At 38.2% G+C, this 22,083-nt stretch overlaps 1 protein-coding gene across 1 annotated transcript in view; it reads left to right on the forward strand.

Annotated features, from left to right (window-relative positions):
- LOC108249898 (CD2-associated protein) overlaps positions 1-22,083 on the forward strand; it is a 94,827-nt gene that overhangs the window by 45,069 nt on the left and 27,675 nt on the right. The window contains exons 4-9 of the mRNA XM_037981710.1: positions 6,518-6,618; positions 6,988-7,114; positions 9,047-9,219; positions 13,023-13,110; positions 15,954-16,066; positions 19,060-19,158. Coding sequence (XP_037837638.1) covers positions 6,518-6,618; positions 6,988-7,114; positions 9,047-9,219; positions 13,023-13,110; positions 15,954-16,066; positions 19,060-19,158 — 701 coding nt within the window. The remainder of the gene's footprint in view (positions 1-6,517; positions 6,619-6,987; positions 7,115-9,046; positions 9,220-13,022; positions 13,111-15,953; positions 16,067-19,059; positions 19,159-22,083) is intronic.

Genomic DNA, 22,083 nt, shown 5'->3' on the forward strand with positions numbered 1-22,083 from the left:
AGTAATAGTTTTACATGCATTCCCCCAGACTTCTATACAATAAATCAAGTGTGGAACAATTATTGCATTATATAATATAAATAGTGCTTTATCATTAAATATGTCCTTTACTTTATGTAGTACTGCAATAGATCTTGATATTTTTGTTCTTAAATAATCTATATGAGCTCTCCATGTTAACTTTTCATCAATGATGACACCCAGAAACTTCACCTCACTGACTCTACAGATTTCAACTTTAAACGTACCATTGACAGTTCTCTTTTTATTACTGAATATCATATAATTAGTTTTATCTATATTTAACGATAATTTATTAACTTTAAACCAAGTTTGTATTTTTACAAATTCCGTCTGCATCATCTCCAACATCTGTTCTATGTCTTCACCCAAACAAATAAATGTAGTGTCATCAGCAAATAAAACACATTTAAGCAACCCCGACACATTCACCAAGTCATTCACATATAAAATAAATAACTTTGGTCCAAGAACAGAACCCTGAGGAACCCCACATGTGATACCACAGAGTTCAGATCTTATATCATTTATTTGGACAAACTGTTTCCTGTTTGATAAATAACTTGATACCCACTGTAGTACTGGGCCTCTTATGCCATATTTATTCAATTTTTCAAGGAGAATATTGTGATCAATGGTGTCGAATGCCTTCTTTAAATCCACATAAATACTGACACAGCACTGTTTTTGATCAACAGCAGTTGTTATTTGTTCTATTAAGTCCATTAGAGCCATTGATGTAGATTTATTTGCTCTAAAACCATATTGATTGTTATTTAAAATATTTTGTTTATCAATGAACTGGTCTAATCTGGTCACAAACAGTTTTTCCAAAATTTTTGAAAACTGTGGTAACAGGGATATTGGTCTGTAGTTTGTAAACATACATTTTTCACCACTCTTGTAGAGAGGAATTACTTTAGCTGTCTTCATATTATCTGGAAATATTCCAGTTGAAAATGATAAATTACATATATATGTAAACGGCTCAATAACACAACCCATTATTTCCTTCACAAACATCATGTCCATGTCAACCCAGTCTTTAGATCTTTTGTTTGCAAAATTTTTTACAATATTCATAATTTCTTCTTTGTCAGTTCCATCAAGAAAAATACTTTCTGTACAACCCATCACTGTATGACTTACAGTCTTGACTATTGGTATTTTAGCTGCAAGACTTGGGCCAACATTCACAAAATAATTATTAAATTCATTTACAATTTCATGCTGATCATATATTTCATTATCATCTTTAACAAAATATTGTGAAATACCTGATTTTGCTTTATTTTTCAAAACACTATTCATTATTTGCCATGTTGCCTTCATATCACTTTTACTTTTGTCTAATAAATCACTGTAATATTCTTTCTTATGCTTTCTTATAATCCATACTAGCTTGTTTTTATATTTCTTGTATTTATCTTCCGATTCTTTTGTTCTTAATTTCAGGAAGCATGAATACAAGTTATTCTTTTTTTTGCAAGCATTTCTCAACCCTTTTGTCATCCATGGTTTGTCAACGTCTCTCTTTGTGTAATTGTTTTGTACACAATTCTTTTCATATAAAGCACCCAAGATATTCATGAAAATATCATATGCTTTGTTTACATCATTAACATATACATCCTTCCAGTTTTGTTTTCCCAAATCATTCTTTAATTTATCCAAAGCCTTTTTTGATGTATTTATTATTTTTTTCTTGATTGTCACTGCTTTTGTATTATATTGATCATTTTTATAAATCATGAAAACGGGTAAATGATCACTTACATCAGTTGTTAAAATACCACCAATCACTTCTCCATTTGTTATGTTTGTAAAAATGTTGTCAATTATTGTTGCACTATGAGTTGTGATTCTGGTAGGTTTTAATATCAGGGGATAAAGATTTAAACTGTGCATTGAATTTATAAATGTACCAATATTATTTGAGTCTGTTTTATTCCCAAGGTCAATATTAAAGTCACCACACAAAATAACTGTTTTGTTACAACTCCCCACAAAGATGTTCATAATTTTATCTGTGAATAGCTCTATGTTTGATTCTGGTGATCGATATACACAACTAATTATTATGTTTTTAGAATTCTTATTTATTATTTCAATTGTTACTATTTCCATTATATTATCCATAATCAATGACATTTTATTAATTATTTTACATTTGATTTCCTTATTAACAAGTAGAGCGACTCCACCACCCCTTTTATTGCTTCTGTTCTTGTAATATAATTCATACCCCTCAATGTGAATATTATTTATATATGAATCATTAAGCCATGTCTCTGAAAGTGCTATTATTGAAAAAGTTCTGTTTAACTGTTTTAAATAATCTGTTATTTTTGATAAATTTGCGTTTATACTTCTACTATTGAAGTGGATAATAGAAAGACCTCCGTTTGTTGTAATGATATTCTTAAATTGCTCTTCATTATAATATTCAGAGTCGTTAACTACAGGAAAGAATTCTGGATCAACCACATCATCTAAACTATAAACCTTTGACTCCAAGTTTTCATATGTTGTCATATTTTTGGATATATTGCATTTTCCGTTTTATTGTTAATTCATTTTTACCAAGTTATTTCAGCTATTTAAATTTGTGGTTTGTCTCCTCTTTAACTCATTTAAATACTTCCAAATCTTTAAGTTCTTTAACCATTCTGGCCTGTGTTCCTTCCTTTATTTTGATCCAGATGTTTCCGTTCCGTGTCCAAGTAGCAGCTAATTTTTTTTGTTTTTTCAGCAACCTTGCCTCTCTTGCAATGGTTCCATTTTTTTTAGTTAAATGTTCATTTATGTAGACATTTGTTCCCTTCAGTTTTCTTGCTTGTATAATTAAATTATTTCTTGATTTCCTGCTGATGAATCTGATAACTATAGATGGTTTGATTTTATCAGATTTGTTAGGCAAGGTGTGACAGATGGAGATGTCATCATGTTTGATGTCAATGTGTTTGTTTTGTAAAAAAGTCACAACCTGTTGCTCCAGGGTGAGCAGTTCTTCCTGTGGAGAATCTTCTGTAGTGTTTATGTTAGCAGCCGCTCTTGATCTTAGCTGAAGAAGCAGTGTTCTCTAATGTCTGCAATGTGAAGGGTAATGATGAGTCATTGAACTAAACAAATGGAGTCCTAAACTTGCACTGATTGGGCCTCCTTCTTTAGTGTTTTTACACCAGCAAAACATAGGAACTTCTTAGGCTTTTTATTGGTAGTTGATTGTAGCTTTAGTTGTAGTTGATTTAACTTGCGCAGTTAGCATAAAGCAGCCAGAAAATCACTAATGATAGTTTACAATGCATTTTTGTAATCTGCAAGCTCTCATTTATGTCCCGTTCATTAGTGATGCACAATTTCGGGAACTTTTTACACCAGTTCTGGTGAAAAGAGTTGATTTTTAGCTTTTAAACCCTAAAATTTAAAATGGACCAATGTTTATTTTTACCAGTATTTCTCATCATTATATAAATAGTATAGTATTCTCCTAATAATGATTCCTAAACATAAACATTCTCAATATCCTGTATTAGCTGACTTCTGGTGCAGCTGAATCTGTGTTTATATGTTGGCAAGCATGGAAAAAGTTCACGTGCATTGAGCATCATTTAAAGGAACGTTTTAGTTTAAGTAAACTTTCTTGATTACTATGCCTTGGATGATAGACTTTGTACCAGCGTTTTACAAGTACAATAAAAAATAGTGAAATAACTATACCTATAAAGGTACATTAGCTTACCTTGAAGGTTACATTTTTGTACCTTAGGGTGCAAAACAATTCTATTTGATTCTGATTAAGAGCTCCGTGGTGTGATTATAAAACAAATATGGATGCAACTTGATTTATCCATAATCACACCTCAAACAAAATTCTGAGCATAGAATTTCCCAGATCTAAAAGAAGCAAAATATTTTGCTCTAAACTGCAGTTAATAATTTTTATTCAGCCAGTATTATGGGTACTAAATGAATAAATAGAATAAAAATGCTGACAACAGTGAGATTCTGTGGTGATGGATATCTAACATGTTAGAGCTATCTGACCTGCTTGCTTCAGTGTTTCCACCACTGTGTGGAAATGGTTGTGTCAGTGTCTTCAGCATAAAAAGATGACGTTCTATTGTGGCTTCAAAATGTGCAACATAAGACAGTATCTCAGTAGATGCATCTGTCGGAGAGTAATTGGTGACTCAAAATTGCAAGAAAATAGGTGAATTTTCCACTGGAGTCTCACTGAATTCTGAGTGTTTGCGTCCCAGTCACCAGCAAGCTGACAGCTTTTAAAAATATTAAGGATTATTTTTGTGTTCACTGTACGCAATTATTTTGTTGCCCACTATGGACTCCGTCACGAATGCTGTTCGCCAACTAAATGTTAACAGTCACAACTCAGTCAGATACTACCTTAGCAGAGGCACCAAGGACCAGCACATTGTCACTTCTCCAAGTGAAACATGTAAATAATTTCCATACAGTGTGACTCTTGCAGACTTTATTTTCCCCTTTAGCTTCATAGAATCTGAATTACTTTCAAACACTGGCTTTTAATTTCAGAAAGTTAAGCATGTTGGTCTGGGTGCTGCACTTCCACACTTCAGAGCCTTTTGCAGGAGATTATTAACAATAAATAATAATGAATATTAGATATTATATTTAAATTGATTCAGAATCGTTCATGTCTGCATTGTGATGCATCTAAAAATGGATTATAAATCTGTCCCAGCTTTCTAAAAGGCAAATGTTACAAATAAATTTTCCCCACTGACCTTTGTCTAATGCACTGTAACAACTCAGGGTTTCCCCCAGTGTATTATAAGCCTGGCGGGCTGCCAGGCTTTCCCTCTCCCACCGCCAGGCTAAGCTCTGCTTACTTATTGTAAAATAAGTCATTTTTTTATACGCAGTTTTTTTTCTTCTCACCCGCATCAAATTGTTGCGAGGGTGCACGTGCCAACAGTTACGCAATCGCGCTGTCCCCGCCCCTATGTGAAGGCCCCGCGCTGGGTTGCGTCACGGTCGTGCACCTCCCAGTTTTGGTAATTTCGCGCGGACAGCGCTCACCGTGCTCACCGCGCTCCATTCAAAATGGCCGATTTTGTACGGAGTTTGTGCCACCAGGTTGAGCGCTCAGTAACACTGATTTGAGGGCACAGATCGCTCAACTCTGACAAGCTGCTTGCTCGCTTGGCTCTCTCTGCGCTCTCTGTGCTCGCGACCCTAAGTTGTATGTAAATGAGCCACGCCACCAGCCAATCACAGACTGGCCTTTTTCATCCAATCAAAGCATGCCTTGTACATACTACGTTCCACATACATGGTAGATGCCCGATTGAGCGCCAAATCGTACGTCAACTTCGCCGCCGTATTGGATGTGGCAAAGTGGAGCGATCGGAGAAGGTTCCTCATTCATGTGCTGAGTAAAATTATAGTAACCAGTTATAGGTGCGAGCAGTTTGTCAGAGTTGAGCGATCTGTGCCCTCAAATCAGTGTCACTGCTCGCTCAACCTTGTGGAACAAAAGTCACGCCATAATTTCGGTGCTCTGGCGGAGCTGGTTCACCTGTATCAGCATTTATATAATCCCTCAATGAGAGATCACAAAGATAATCAAGCAGTTCAAAACTCATGGAAGGAGATTACTGCTGCAGCCTATAAAAAGTAGTGTTTATAGACCACAATGGTTAGTTGAGCCGAAATTCAGCAGCAGAATTCAGAAGCATGTTTTGTACTTAGTGAAAATATTAATATGACGCATACTAATTTATGCTTGTTTAACAGTAAAATGTTGCTATTAAATTCAGCATTAGATATTTTGTTTTGTTACATGTAGAGATCCAACATGCAGCCTGTGGCACAAAAAGCACAGTACAGTACAGCATCTCTCTGTTTTTCAGTTGTTATTCATTGGCCTTGATGTGAGATGTGTGTTGGTGCTTTGTTTGCACTTTTTTATTTATGTTAATTTAATTTCTTTGTAAATGTGACTTAAATTAGGATTCAAATTAGGTGCAATCAGTTAGTATTTATTTTAATTGTATTTTTGTTAAAAAGGTATTTCAAAAGTGCCTTTTTGTAAAACTGTAATTGTGTAAGTATTTGACACAAATATCTTACAATATCACATAATAAATAGCCATATTTTCAACTTCCCTGTCAACTTTAATCGAACGGCCACCTACCACCGGGCTTAGCGTCTTTTCTGGGGGAAACCCTGAACCTGTTGTTGTTGTTTTATTATTATTATTTTTCCTCTTGATTTAAAACTAGTGTATTTGATTTACAAGTTACTCCATTCACTGCTCTGTTTGTCTGACCGGGCGTGTTCATTTTCTGTCACTGAACAATCACAGTGCTGTCTGTGGGGTGGGGTTCTCAGCTGCTGACCCACATGTAGGATTATATCACCTGTTCCAGTTCTCACACTCAGTGGAAGCAAAGACTCTCCCGGACGAGCATTATGTTGTTTAGGTAACAAAGTTTTTTTTCCTTACAGAGCCGAAGAAGAGACAGTGCAAGGTGGTGTTCGATTATCAACCATTAAACGAAGATGAACTGGAGCTCAAACTGGGAGATATTATAGACATCACAGAAGAGGTAATTAAGGTTTTTGACTTTAGAGTCTGTTAAGAGCTCAGATCTCTAATTAGTTTTCATTGACAACAATGAACTTCTTGCTAAAAGCTGAAGCTTGAGAAGCACCAATGAGATTGTCACTATTTTCTCTGCATTTTCCAACCTTCACATGCATTTTAGCGTGATTTATTTGCTAGAATCTTTGAAGTATGTGTTTATTTAAACTTAAGAAGGTTTGCTGCTTGTGTTTTTAGCAAGTCAGAGCATGCAGAGAATGAGCGAGACAAAAGGCCCTTCCCTTTATGAAATTGTTCACATGAAACCACAAGAACTTCAAGTTTGAGAAGTGGAGGGCAGGCAGACGGTGAAGTTGTTTTGCTCTGTTTGCAGGTGGAGGAGGGCTGGTGGAGCGGTACTGCGAACGGCAAATCGGGACTCTTTCCATCTAACTTTGTTGAAGAGCTAGAGGCCGCGGGAGAGGAACCAGAGCCCAACAACACCCCTGCTAATGTGACCGGTAACAGCATTGTTATAAAGTCTGCAGCTCAATCAAATCATAATAAAGACAGGTAAGGGTTTTCAACTAAAGAGGTTCCAGTGCTAGCCCAGGGCTGGTGAGCCTAAAAGGGCCAAAAATGTGTAGAAATGCAGCGTGTTTATGCAGTAGGATGAGGGACAGTGATAAGCTGTTATTCCACTGCTAATTAAACCTCTTACTCACCTTATAGCAAACTATTGTGTTTTAAATCAGGCAAATTAAAAGCGAAACTGACTAACTAAACAAAGATGGCACTCATAACATTTTAATTGGTTGTTTAACTCCATGCGCCCATCTCCAGCTCCTGACAAAAACATTTCTTTTCTCTGGTTTAGTAAAGGAGTGGTGCTAAGTTAGCACAGTCTTTCAGTGCCAGGGCTTTCAGCGGTGCTAGGTGAGCGTCGTCTCTAGTTTAGTATTGGAACCAGAGAGGGAGAAAAAGAAAAATGAAATTTGTGTTATGTTTGACTTTCAGGGAGGCTTCTTACCAGAATAAACCACCAGACAGGTATTCTGCTGTTCTGTTGTTGTTCGTTCTTTCAAATGACAGAATTCCGTAGGAATATTTTTGTATGGCAAAAGTGACAGCAGTGTTGATGTTTATCCAATAGTATTCGTGTGAACTGCTATGAAACTTTGGAATTCAAAGCTGTTTGAAGATGGCAGCAATTCACTTTGATCTTAGCTGCATTCAGACTAGCCATTAGCTTGTCAGTCCTTGCTTCTTTCCTTGCTTGCTTGTGGGGGCGGTAGGTGTTATGTTGGGAAAAGAAAAAGCGCCCCAACTGGAAACACACTTAGTAAACAACTTTGGCGTGTCACTACAGGTACCTGTGTTTTTTGACAGTGACATTAATTCTTCAAATTTGCCCATTTTAACTAAACTTTGAATATTTAGAAATCACTGCTCATCCCTAGTTGGCAACCATTTCAAGATTTAGGACTTTTGCTTCTTTCTTTTTTTTTTTGTTGTTGTTGTTGTTGTTTAAAAATTTCTGTGTACATAGTTGGGATGACAACTTGTGGTGAATACATTCTACTTACAAGTCCTGCAGCTGAAAACGCTTTGATGGAACAGAGGATTTGGGTAGTCAGATGCATACCTTTGCTAATTCTGCTTGAAAATTGAGGATTTGTGCTTCTTCATTTTCACCAGTTCAGTGGCTGTTCATTTTCCCCTTTATTCCCTCTCCTTTGCCCTCGTGTTTGGGGCGCGTTCTCCCATCGCCTCGGTAAACTCATGTGCCTCTCAGCCCCCTGTCTGAAAATAGATTTCTTTTTTGATATGGGTCGCCTTGCCGCCTGAATCAGACTCTAATCTTGACTTGGCTGCCCACTGAATGCTCCCCTACATATTCTGACTGCCACCAATCTAAAAGGGAAGGTCAGCTGTTCTGCTGAACGAAGTTTAACAATGCTAAGTGCACATAGCTGCACACAATTCATCGCAAATTGCCATCTACCGTGCTGGACAAACATACAACTAACCTTGTGGCAGTGTTAGCACAGTGTTACTTCCATGTGTCGCTGGAAAAAGACACCCACTTATTTAAGCAATAGTCTCATTCAGATTCACATATTTTAACGACTTCTTGAATATTCAAAAGTTAGTTCCACTGAAAATCTGCTACCCTGCACGCTTTAGTGTTTCCCTGCTTCAACACACCTGATTTACTGGTTGAAATACTTCCTCAGCATGTCCTCAAGATGTACACAAACCTGTTATTCACTTACTCATTCAAATCAGGTGTGCTGAAGCAGAGAAACGCCTAAAACATGCAGGCGAGTGGCCCTCAAGTACCAGGATTGGACATCACTGGACTAGAATGTCCACTTCGGAGTAAAACTCTTCAGATGTTGAGCATCGTGAAGAAAAGTTTTGTTGTTTCACTTTGTTGTTTCTCCTCCCAGATGGAAGTGGGACAGAGGTCGCCACTACCCCCACATCTCCTCAGCCTGCCTCAGGGAACAATTCCATTCGCCACCCCCCAAAAGGCCCACTCCTTGGCTTCGGAGACATTTTCAAAGATGGGCCGGGCAAACTAAAGCCTACAGTCAGCAACCAAAAAGAAGAAAATAATCAAGTAAGTGTGCTTCCAGTGTGAGGTGTGTTGATTTGGAGAAACACAAAATATTATCTGAGCTGTACAAATGTCTGTAAAGCGCAATCTAGCAGTCAGAACTCTGATACAGTTTAAACTTGGTAACACCATATAAAAAGACACAGAACCATTTTTTCTCACTGTCTGACATTGAAAAAAAAAAAACCTTTCTTGTTTTAGGTCAGTTGGATTTCCGAAAATATTTCTATTTGCTAAAGACTCTAATGAGAGAGATTTTTTTTTAAATTATTACTTTCTTCAAATTCATGCATTTTCTTAGTATTTCTTAGGGCGGCTGTTGATCAGTGGTTAGAGCAGTCGTCCTCCAAGGGCAGAGTTGGAGGTTCGATTCCAGGCAGCAGTCACATGACACTGAACCCCTCATTGCCTCTGATGTGTGGCCCATTGGTGTAAGAATGGAGTTTAAAGCACTGATTAGTCTCCATAGAAAGATTTATTCAGGTTAGCTTTGTAGAGATGTATGTGTGTGGATGGATAAATGAGGGCACAGATTGTGTTGTAAAGTGCTTTGAGTGGCCTGGTTGGCTATAAAGGTGCTATGTAAGTATAGTCCATTTATCAGTAATTGATAGCATTGCCTTTAAATTATATGACTTGGGTCAAACATTATGGGTATTCTTCTACAAGCTTCTCCCAATAGGTTGCTGGAATTTTGTCTCATTCCTCCTGACAGAACTAGTGTAACCGAGTCAGGTTTGATCACACACAACTTTTAGATTTTCAGTGGGCTAGAGATCAAGGCTTTGTGATGGCCACTCCAAAACAATGACTTTGTTGTCCTTAAGTCATTTTATTACTAATTTGGCAGTATGCTTAGGTTCATTATCTATTTGGAAGACCCATTTGCACCCAAGTGTTACCTTCCTGGCTTTTCCTGAGTGATGTCTTGAATTTTGACATAATGTTTTTTCCTTGTGGTGTTATCTATTTTGTGAAGTACACCAGTCCCTCTTGCAGCAAAACACCCCCACATGATTCTACCACCCCGTACTTCATAATTTGGATGGTACAAGCCCCCCCCCTTTCCTCCAGATGATAAAGATGGTCAAATAGTTCAGTTTCAGTTTCATCAGACCACAGGACATGTCTACCAAAATTAAGGCGTCTGTGTTTGTGTGCATTTCTTTGGGAGTGACATTTTCCTCATTGAGTGGCCTTTCAGCCCATGTTGGTACAGGACTCATTTCATTGTGGATAATGACTCTAAACAGCTTCAGCAGCATCTTCACAAGGTCTTTTGCTTTTGTTTTAGTCGATATGCATATTTCTCACCAAAATAAGTTCATCTTAGGAACACAAACCCCATCTCTTTCCTGATCAACATGATGGCAGGATGTCCCCATAGTTTTTATACATGATCCTTCGGGCATCTGTAAACTGTATCCATGGATGAACCAGAGTTGTGAAGGCTGACAATTCACACAAAAAAGCAGTGTGTTTAAAGGTGTAACTTAAATTACATCCACAGGTGTGCCTCTAATTAACTTAAATGTTGTCACCTAACCTATCAAAAGTTTCCAAAATCATGAAATCATCATCTGAGCTTTACCAAATTGTTTAAAGGCATAGTAATCTTGGTGCATGACTTTGAAGAAAGTAAACAAGGAAATGTTTAGTCTGATTTAATGTCAAGACGGTAAGGACAAAAAGGTTGTCTTTGCATACAGTTCATGTAAACATTTGGTTTAACTGTATATAAAAGTCCAGGTGGTAAGTGACCCATGTTGAGCAGGACATAGTTTTGGAGCAATAATTGTAGTGAGTTCCACAGAAGGAACATATCCACATTTTAGGTGTTTGTTATGAATACACCTGTTTGTGCTGTCATCAGCAACTGTGCAGAACTCTGCATAATTGCAGTGTAAACCTGAGGCAGTGTTTTAGATCACAGCCTGCTTCCAACAACCATTTCACTTTTGGCAACTGTTCAACCCAGGGTTCCTATGATACTGGATCCATACAGCTACTCAGAAGGATGCTGAATACTTTTTTCTTTAAATAACAGAAACAATTAAAAAAATAACAACTAAAAACTACTGAAGACAGAACTATTTTGTTTTTTTGCAGTTCTTTTGAGCCACAGTGTCTTGCTGTTAGCTGTGGTTTTACTGACTTGGCATCATGTTTTATTGTTGACTAAGTAAAGTTTCTGTGTAGCTTCTGGTCAACTCTTCTCATCTTCTGTTCAAGACTTCTAAAGTAACTAAAGATGTTTCTTTCTTTTTCTAATCAGGACTGTCTAAACAAACATTACTGATTGCATTTTCTTCCTACTCTCCACATTCACATGAGCTAATTTTTAGGCTATTACTTTTAGCTTCTTGCTAACAGATGGCTAGTTTGTGTAACACATAATTGCTGATAGTTACCGTTGAATAATTTAAATCAGGAGTTTTACTGGCCTTTTGAAAATTCTTATGAGGACCTTGATGTCAGTCTTTGAGCTGCTTTGCCAAGTTTGTGACGCTACTGAATACTGCTCTCTACTTTTTCTGCCTGTTTCACACAAATTAATCTTTTTTTCAGCATGACTTAAAACAGTAACCTTTCTGTGACAGCACTTTCTATGTGGGGTTAGTTTTTAACGACTTCTAGACATGGGCTTGTGTGAAATTCTGTCTGTGTGACAACTTTGAGCAAAAATATCACAATTTAACTGTACCATAGTTCTTTTTTTTAATTGTATCACAAAAAAATATTTGCTTTTATCTTGAAACAGAAATGAAGCTACTATTACTGCTGCTTAAATATCACATACTGTTATAATAATAATTGTATTATAGCTATAATACTATAACAAAAACTGTAATATTCAGTTGTAGATATTTTGATGCACACATTGGGGATTTTCGATATAACTGCTGTACCGTTTTACACGTGCGCAAGATGCGATTGGATTGATGGAACAGTTGCGTTTTGATGCAGTTTTGAGATTAAGTCTTTATTGTTTTATATTGATATTTAAGGTCAAGGTTGACATCCTTATTTAATCACAAGTATTATGAATAACTTTAAAGCCTGCATTTCTACTGACAGCAGCAGCTCTGTGTATGTAAAGTTTATTTATTTATTTATTTTTTTATACATATATATATTCTTTTATTTACCCCTCAGTGGGGAGATTGAAATTGCGGCAGGAAAAAGCTTTCATAAAAGAGACCAGAAGAGAAAGTACTGAACTGATCTTTGTACATTCAAGAAATCTGAAGTTTTATATAGAAACCTAAAGATGCTTTTTTCTGTAAATCTTGACATACTGAACACAGATTATTCCCAGGCGATAGTGTTAGCAGAACATCCCACGTTATTTTAGAGTCTAACTTTGTTCTGAAACTCTCCCTTCTTCTCCCCGTCTCCTCTTCACGGCAGCCGTCACTCTGTTTCACCACTAACTCTGCTTCCTTCGCTTTCCTTCACTCCTTGTGCACCTCCACATTTGGCATGTCCTCTCTTCTCTTCACACCATCACATTTCTTCATGTGACCTCAGTCATGCCTTCAAAAGAGTTGTTTTCTACCTGTCTACCTGCTGCAGGTTTAAACCAGTGATACAGGAGTGTAACTGGCAAAAAGCAGGACATCAAAGTCACTCTCTGATTCCATACATTGAAGTCTTCATCACCATTTAATTAGCCTTTATGCTCACATTGTTTCATACATTTCTAGCTCTGATACACTGATTATAGAGTCGATTCCTCCGTGCAAAAACACATTTCCATTCGTGTCTGATGAATCACCCCATCTGTATGGTTTGCTTCATTTTAGCAAGTCCCATCATTACCATCAGCTGCAAAGCCCGCTCATCCCACCATGAACGACTCACACAAGGAGGAAGCTGACAGCAAATTCAAAGGTAAACATGTCTTCCCATATAAATCTGCTTCAGTTCAAAACAAGAAGCATACATAAAAAACAGCTTTTTGTTGTCTACCTTTTTGTAGTGAGAGTAGGAAGCAGGTGGAAGATGGCTTGGAGAGGTGGAGGTTTGCTCTGGAAAGAAGTGTGTGAATGACAGGTGGATTAGTTCAGGAAGTGCACAAGAGCTGAAGAAGAGAGCAAGCAGGGTGAAGTGGATGGAGAAAAGAGTCAGAGGGGGCATTTGTGGACAAATGATAGCTGCAAGAGTGAAAGGGAAGGTTTACAGCAGTGCTCCTCAAACTGAGGGGTGTGGGGCGCTTGTTACCACTCATATTTTTTATTTGATTTTAATTCTCGGGCCTAAAAATTTCAAGCAGAACTAACGTGTAGACGTTGTTTCCATTAAGACCTTTGTTTTTGGGATGGACCAGACTGCGTTCCAGGGAATGTAGACAGTAAATCCACACCCACTCTTCAGCCTGTGCTCAACTAAGCTAGAAGTGAAGAGCAGAGATCGTTGAAGGAAATATTTGCCCTCTCGAAGAGGTGTCACTTTTAATCAGGGGCGGACAGAGAAAATTAGTGGGACATTCAGCACGAGGTACGGTGGCCCTGAAGTGCAAACGACAACAACATTGTCGAAGCACACAAACAAAAAACGAAACACACAAACAAAAAACAGAAACGCAATTACATTAACAAACCAGAAAAGGTAGGTCCCAGTTGAAGACCTGAGAAATCGCTGATTGGACGACACCACTTTTGAACCGGAAGTTCGGGCTTTTGCTCTTTCAATGTTTCGGTAGGCAGGAAGACAGTCACAGCACCATGTATTGCCCAAACTGTGGGAAAGAGCTGGTTGAGCAGTCACCGAACCTTTGCAGTAGTTGTGGCAAGAGGCTTCAAGAAATGATTACCGATAACATTCATATTTTCAACAAATGCGCTAAAACCGGAACAACTTCCGGTTCAAATGTGGTGTCGTCCAATCAGCGATTTCTCAGGTCTCCCACTGGGACCTACCTTTTCCGGTTTGTTAATTTAATTGCGTTTCTGATTTTTGTTTGTGTGCTTCGTTAATGTTGTTGTGGTTTTCACTTCAGAGCCACCGTAATGAGGGATGAAAATCATCTTCCTCTAAGAGGGGAGCGCAGCATGAAAAGTTTAACCTATGGTCTACCCAACCCAACCCTGGTCGTTGAGGAACACTATCCTGCATGTTTTAGTTGTTTCCCTGCTTTGACACACCTGAATAAGTGAGTGGGTAACAGACCTCTGCAGACATCAGTGACATGCTAAAAATTCCAAAAAGGTTCAAAAAAAAAAAAAACTAAGCAAGAAACACAATGAAATGACAATGAAAACATGCAGGATAGTGTTCCTCGACAACCAGGGTTGTGAATCACTGGTCTGCAAGACGTTAGTCCTGCCTACTATGATGTTTGGTTTGGAGACAGTGGCTTTAATAAAAAAAAAAAAACGGGATGGTGCTGAAGGGAGCAAAGATGAAGATGTTTTCATTGGGAGAGACCAAAATGGTCAGGATTAGAAGTGAGTAAATGAAATGGTTTGGAGACAAAGGTCAAGGTCAAGGCTGACATGGTTTGGACAAAATGGATATTCAGAGACGACTCAGTAACATCATTCCAAGGCAAGTTGGTTTCTCTGGATAAGTACATTTTACCATTGCTCACCAGGAAAACATTCCCATGATTCTAAAGGTATTTTCAGGGATAATGCCAGTCCAGTCACCCAAGTGATGCTTAGTAGAAAATGGGAAAATTCTCAGCACCCAAAAAACTCTAACAGAATGACTTCAGTGATTAATTTTGTGCTACTATCCTGCAGATGCTTGTCCAGATTTGATCTAGAGCCACCGAAAAAAAACCTCCCTGATGATGTTGCTGCTAAACAAAGTCATTTAGGCCCCCTTCAAACTGGGTGATGACCCCAGTGTGGTCTCCACAACCTAGTAAACCATGGTTGGATTGAGGGAAAATTAAGAAATCTTTCTTCAGTGTGAAGGCACTCATGATGCTGCTATGCTCACCAAATAGGTTTTTCCTGTTGTTTTCTACATACAAGAGACCTTGGTATGACTCCATCGGACCATGCTAGGATGTAGCTAGATCATGCCATGCTAGCTTGATGCTACCACCACAAGTATCACATCTGCACTAGGTTGTTTTTATGACTTTGTCACAATCACAGTCATAGCCTAGGCATGAGGCCAGCGTGGCCATTCCTGCTTCAAATTCACCGTGACCATGCCATGCCAGTGTGTGTGGACCCCATGTCATGGATAGGTGCCCCATACTTCATTCAGGAACTTGATGTACTATCAACATGATGATAAACCACCAGAAACTTTCTTTCGAAGTGTTGGCAATGTTCAAAGGTCTCCAAAGCCCAGCACACGTAGTGGTGATCCCTTAATGTGTGCCTGAAGACCTCGCTAAGATCCTGCAAAGACCGTCCGTGTTCTGGCTGAATTTTAAAGTCATTCCAAGGTCTACATCCAGTGGGAATGAGGCATTGATAAAGTTCTTATTGTCTATTCTTGTTGATTACATGGAGATCAGAATAAAAACAGTAATGCTGTGTATACACACCTTTTCTCACAAATGTATGTGTTAGGAGGAGTGTTACAGCATTCCTAAGAAAATATGCATCAACTTCCCAACTTAAAAGACAAGTTAGTATTTTAGCTCTTTTGCTTAGAAGAAGTGTCTAAAATGTCTGTACAAAGTATGCAGAAGGCTTCTGTTTTTTTATTTGTTTTTTGCTTGCTTGTTGTGTTTGTATGCAAAGTCTTACAAACTGTTCTGACTCTGACAGGTGCCAGTGTTTCTTCAGCTAAAGAATACTATAAAGTCGCATTTGCATACGAGGCAAAGAACGAGGACGAGCTGAGCCTCAAAGAGGGAGAAACTGTCCGAATACTAAGCAAGGTAAGCCTCCCGCTGAAGAAATGTGTTGGTGCCAAAGTATGAGCTGTTCCCTAAAAGCACCTAAGCTGGGAATGACATCACACACAATTTAACCATGTATTGGGAACCTGAAAATGTTGGCTGTATAGGTAAAACATACCACACTTGGATCTGTCATCTAGATGGACAGAGTTTCTGTGTAGTTCATGTTTCCACTATGTGGGATGATATCCTGTAAACCTTTCACTTTCATTCATTGTTTCTTTTCTGTCTTATGAGATGTGTTACATTTGAAGTCAACATTAGATTTTCAAAGTTCTCAATATCAAAAAGTCTCCCAAAACCTTCCCAGAAAGTTGAAGTCCGTGGGAACATGCTGCTCACGCATTGTCCTTTTCAACCACTGGAGAGTTTTTAGCAACTAAAGCAAGCTCTTCTCTTCCTATGATCCTGGCATGTGAGGAACCATGCATCATCACTAGACAGTCTCACCCAATGAAGGCCCAGCTGAGGGTGATTAGGCTTCACTGTGTGTCCTTTAGCCAGTTGGGTTTGTTGAAGGGTTATGATGAAGAAGCAGGTTTGGGTTTTCAGTTAGTTAGTTGTTCTAGTAGATTCATCTTTCCTTTTTACCGCAATACTCAGAACATTACAAATAACAAAACAAGACAATATGATTGCAGGGCAAAATACAATTTCCCAGGAAACTTCTCACACACTGCTTTATGTTTGTAAGTGGTAAAATGACTGCATTTTATATTTCTAGTCTTTCTGATTGCTCAAACGGATTTCACATTCAGAGTTTACATACCAAATCGCAGAATGGGGCCTCCATGGGGTTCAGTGTCTTGCTCGAGGACACTTAACACATGTGGCGTGGGGGAAGCTGGGATTGAACTGCCAGCCTTCTGGTTAACAGACAGCCACTTTGTCTCTGGAGCCACAGAAGCCCATACTACTCCCACTTGTCATGAACAACCACGGACCACAGATTAAAGCTCACAACCAAAGATTTTCTTACAATTCTTTCTTGGCAAAAGATTTTGTCTACAACCGCTGAAAATTGCACAATGTGAATCTGTTTATAGAGGCGATGGCTCAAACAGCTCACATTGATCTTTAACATAAAAATACATGTTAAAGATCAGAACCTTTTAATGTGCATATTGAAGTTTATGTTGTGTATTTTTATATGCAAATGAGAACAAGTGGTTATGTTAGTGTTAACAGTGCCCTTCGGAGGAGAGGTTGGAAAAGGCTAACAAGAAAAAGAGGGGAAAAGACATCAGGCTGGTAGAAGATTGCTGCAGACAGGGGTAGCATACTTGATGAGTGCCCATCCAAGTGGGGAGTAGGGGCTTTACTGGAAGTACGCTATGCAAGGCCTAGAGCCTAGTGGGCATTGAAGGAAAGCCATCAACAGAGCCTCAGATGTTGTAAAGAAGGCCTCAAGATGGCTGTGGATCATGAGGGATAGGCAATGGGTTAATACTTCTTGGACACAGGCTTGGAATTGATCACTCCTGGTTGGGTTGGCTGGGAGAGGGGGTCATAGTTGAAAGACCTGAAACCCCCTATGACACCAGGTACTATCACTGATGTGTTCAAGTGGATCAATAGATGTAAACAACAATTGTGTATAATTACATACCATTGAGGTGTCATTATGTAAGACTTTTGCTTTTGCTTTGGGCAGGATTGACCTCATGTACTGCTCCTTATTTTTATATTTTCTCCCATCTACATTCCAAAGAAAGAATGAGATCTTGGATGCAAGTGGCTGAAATGGGCTTCCTTTGACCAGGCTAATTAGAGATAAGCTGAGGAGTTCTGTCATCCAGGGGGAGCTGAGGGTAGAAATACTTCTCTGCATTAAAAGTAGTAAGCTGAGGTGGTTGAGGCTCCAGCATGCTCCATAAGACGTCAGTAAGTCAGTTTGAGGTCACATGGTTGTAAGACGTTTGTTTTCGCACACACCTTTCATAGCTCATGAGACACTCGGATCAAAACTCCCAGGAAGCTCCTCCCTCCTCCTCCAGTGTTAAAAACGGGTTTCTTCCTGTTGGCTTCTCAACTATCCTGTCCTTGCTTCCCTTACTCCGACCAGACTTGTTTATTAAACGGACTGAGACAGTACACGGCATTTGCAAATATCTGCCACAGCTATCAAGAGCCGCCTGTGTCTTTGCTCTGTCTTTTTAAGTTCATGGGTCTATAAGTTTTGCTGGATAAGTTGTAAAGCCAGTTGTATTTTCTAATGGCCTCAGCCAGCTGCTTCTCAGTGAAGCAGTAGAAGCAAAATGACTCAATTAAAGCTCACAGGCTTTTCCGCATAAATATGCCCACAACAACTTCTGACCATTCATACAATATTTGATGCAAACACCTGTGAGAAAGATTTTGGCCAGGGCCTTGTGTTGCAAAGGGGTGGACAAAGCTGCTACGAGAACAAAATGATGCAATTTTCGTCACGCAACCACGTGAGTGAGAGCCGACTTCGTGACTTCTCATGGAGTAGTCACAAAATGAGCCGGAGGCTGGCGAGAGGGTGGTCTGGGTTTTTCTTCCTGACGACCTGACTGTGGATAGAGGAAAGAAGAAGATAGATGGATGAATATACACAGAAAAAGAAGTACACATGCACAAAAAAACCTGGCATTTTAGTTAAAGCACTTGTATTCTCCTTAATAACACACTGGGAAAAACGAATCAACTTTGCACCGCCAAAGTTTTAAAAATACAAATTTAATCATTTTGTCTGATTAAATTCAGAAAACTTGCTCAGATTTAAAGCTGACTCATTTTGTAGAAGAAGACGTGACTTACAACTGTTGCCTCTTCAGCCTCAGTGGCTTCTGGTTCTATTGGAAGCTGCTGCCATCTAGTGGTCATGTAGGGAAATGAAAGATCCTTTTTTTTAAATTGTATTTTTTTTTGTAGGAAGGTAACTGACAGCATTTTGTAGAAAATGACTGAACAGGCCGCTTTGAAACCTTTGCTTGTTTCTTTAACAGGACACAGGAGAGCCTGGCTGGTGGCGAGGTGAGACGGGAGGCAATTACGGGGTCTTCCCCAACAACTTTGTCACCTTAGTTTCAGAGCCAGAGAAAGAGGTGAGATTCTTTCATTACTTCTTTTACAAATTTCAAGAATTGGGGGGGAGACACACCTCATTGGACCCAAACATTTGATTGAGCTGTGGCTCAGAAAAGAAAGAATGGTTGTCTGCCAATTAGAAGGTTGGTAGTTCAGTCCCACATGTCAAAGTGTTCTTAGCCAAGACACTGACCCCAAATTATCGCTAATCTTTGAGTTTGTGTGTGAATGTGACCTGTATTGTTTGTGAGGTGAAATAACTAGAAAAGTGCTGCGTAAATGGAAGCTTTTACGTTGTGCTGCCTTATCTTAGAGTTGAACTGTTTATGAACTTCCTTTTCTCAGTTTTTGAAGATGTTTAGCTTCTTATTGAGGCACTTTCTCAATTCAGACTGAAAAGTGCAGTGACCAAAACGCATAGGCTGTTCAGCTTGCATCAACAGAGCGTCTCACTGCTGTTTAAAAACCTGTAACTCTGCAAGTTTCAGTTTGGCTTCAGAAAGATTCTTGGATGAGAAGCTAAATGTTGCATCGAATAAACACTGAAATAATAAACTTGCTGATTTTGCAGACATTTTGCAAAAGCTGTCTATGTTTGAATGCCAAGCTTTGTCTTTATGACGCCCCCCCACCCTACCCAGATGTTTTATCTCGACAGACAAAAGTGTTGTTCCCTTTTTTCATATTTGGTAACTGTTACTTTTGACACTGTGTGCTGCTACAGTTCCTTTTTATCACCTGTGCAATGCTGCTGGAATTTTAATTTTCCCTGAAGGAGTTGGAAGACTACTTCAGATCTGTCCATCCATCCATCTCTCTCTGTCTTTCTCTCTGTGTCTCTCTCTTTTTCTCTCTGTCTCTCTCTCACTCACTCACTTATTTTTTTCCATTGAAATGTCTTCTCTTACATTCTATGCTTGACTGATTCTGAGATATTTGTTTACCTCAAGTGTCTGCAACCTGTGGCTCTTCAGCCCCTCTGATGTGGCTCCTTGTGACTTTGACCAGGAATGATATCAACCTGAGTAATGTTTCTATTTGAATTGATGAGAAGTCGTTGTAGTAGTTTTCCCATGCACATTTTGAAGTTTCTTCATGGGTTTCCTTCAGAAAAAGGACACTAATAATGCAGATGGATTCAGCTCCTTGTGTGAGCTCAGTTGTTTAACAAAATTAGTACACTTAGCTTGGGTTTCCTTTAAAATGTGTCTAGAATGCAGTGATCAGTTTTACTGTTGAGCTAATAGTATGTCAGCTTGCTACCTACTTGGTTTATGCAACTTTCTGACACTTTTCTTAACATTTTTTAAAACACTTAAAGCAAAGGTTATAAAAGCAGGATGTAGTTTTGCACATTTATTGGAAATTACTACATTTTAAGACATGAAAATATGACAATGTAGTGACATACAGCTAATTGTCCTATTAAAAAAATAAATCTTACCTCTAATGAAAGCTTGTTACCTTGAGCTATTTAAGTAAATAGTTTTTGCCTTAAAGACACATTTAAGTAATAAAAAACACTTTTTTGAAAGACATTAGGGTGCAACCTGTTGCTTATTTATGTTTTGGTAGATTCAGCTGAGTGCTTTGTTTACATTAAGTGTGTATTCACATTTCAGAATTGCAAGTGGGATCATAATGGGACAGTCGGGGTCAAAAATTCAAAACACACTAATTTTTTTGTTTTCTAGTGAATTTCATCCGATGTTGATTACATTTTAGGATCCATTATTGCCAGAGGTCCTAAACCATTCTGTTCCATGTACTCAGTGAGATTAAAAAAAAAGGAATTTCGGCATAGCGGAGTGGATTTCTGACGCAAAAATCTTTCGCAATGTTTTAAACAAATATCTCCATTTTCAGAACGGTCATTTCTAAGAAAATCTCTGGGAATGTTAGAGATCCAGGCTTTCATCTGTTGGTCCAACGCTGCAAAATAAATAGACTTTGCTTTCCATTTAATTTCGTCTGATTCGTACGTGACACTGCTGGACACAAGCAGTTACGCGCGGAAACCCTATTTCAACTGAGGAGTTTGTGAAGATAAAAATACAGAAACAAGAAAAATCAATTCCAACACTGATTTCAAACATAGTTCTTTATTTATACATGTTTATTCGCATTTATTTTTATTTTTACATGAAGAAATAACACTGTTCATTGAGACAGTTCTAAATCACTATTTTCATCCATATTTTCAGCACATTGTTTTTTTTTAATTAGAATTTCTCATTTGGTGTAAATACTATTGCAGTTTTTTTTTAAACATCTTTTAGAGGAGTACCAGTGAAGTATTTTAGGTGAGAAAATAGATAAAAATAACCTTTTAATTGTTGTGTAATGATCATGTAAAATGTCAACAGCCAAAACGTTCCCACTTTCAGAGAATGACCCTTATTAATATATCTGATAAAACTAAAGGAGCAAACTCTTTCAAACTGCGCCATTTAATGTAATTTGAGGTAATGATATGATTGATTTTAGATTAGATTAGATTCAACTTTATTGTCATTATACATGTCCCAAGTACAGGCAACGAAATGCAGTTGCATCTATCCAGAAGTGTTTAAGCAAGTTGTAAATATAATATATATGTTGATCTAAAAACATACAGATGTGAGCAGAAATGTACAAATGTATATACAAGTGTATGTACAGTATACAATGTTATTGTGGATATACAATATACAATATTGGTGCGATGTGTATGTATGTGTTCAATTCAAGATTATTGATGATATGTGTGTGTATGTGTGTACATGTGTATGTCTTCAGTCCATAATTACTAATGAGTGTCAGGAGGCAGAGTTCAGGAGTCTAACAGCTGTAGGAAAGAAACTGTTCCGGAGTCTTTAACGTTTGTAACAAGTACTTTTAGCCTGTGTAGCTTTTTACTCAATATTTATTTTATTTAATTTGTTAAAAGATAAGTTTGAATT

This window comes from Kryptolebias marmoratus, linkage group LG19 (assembly GCF_001649575.2).
Source record: "Kryptolebias marmoratus isolate JLee-2015 linkage group LG19, ASM164957v2, whole genome shotgun sequence".
NCBI lineage: Eukaryota > Metazoa > Chordata > Actinopteri > Cyprinodontiformes > Rivulidae > Kryptolebias > Kryptolebias marmoratus.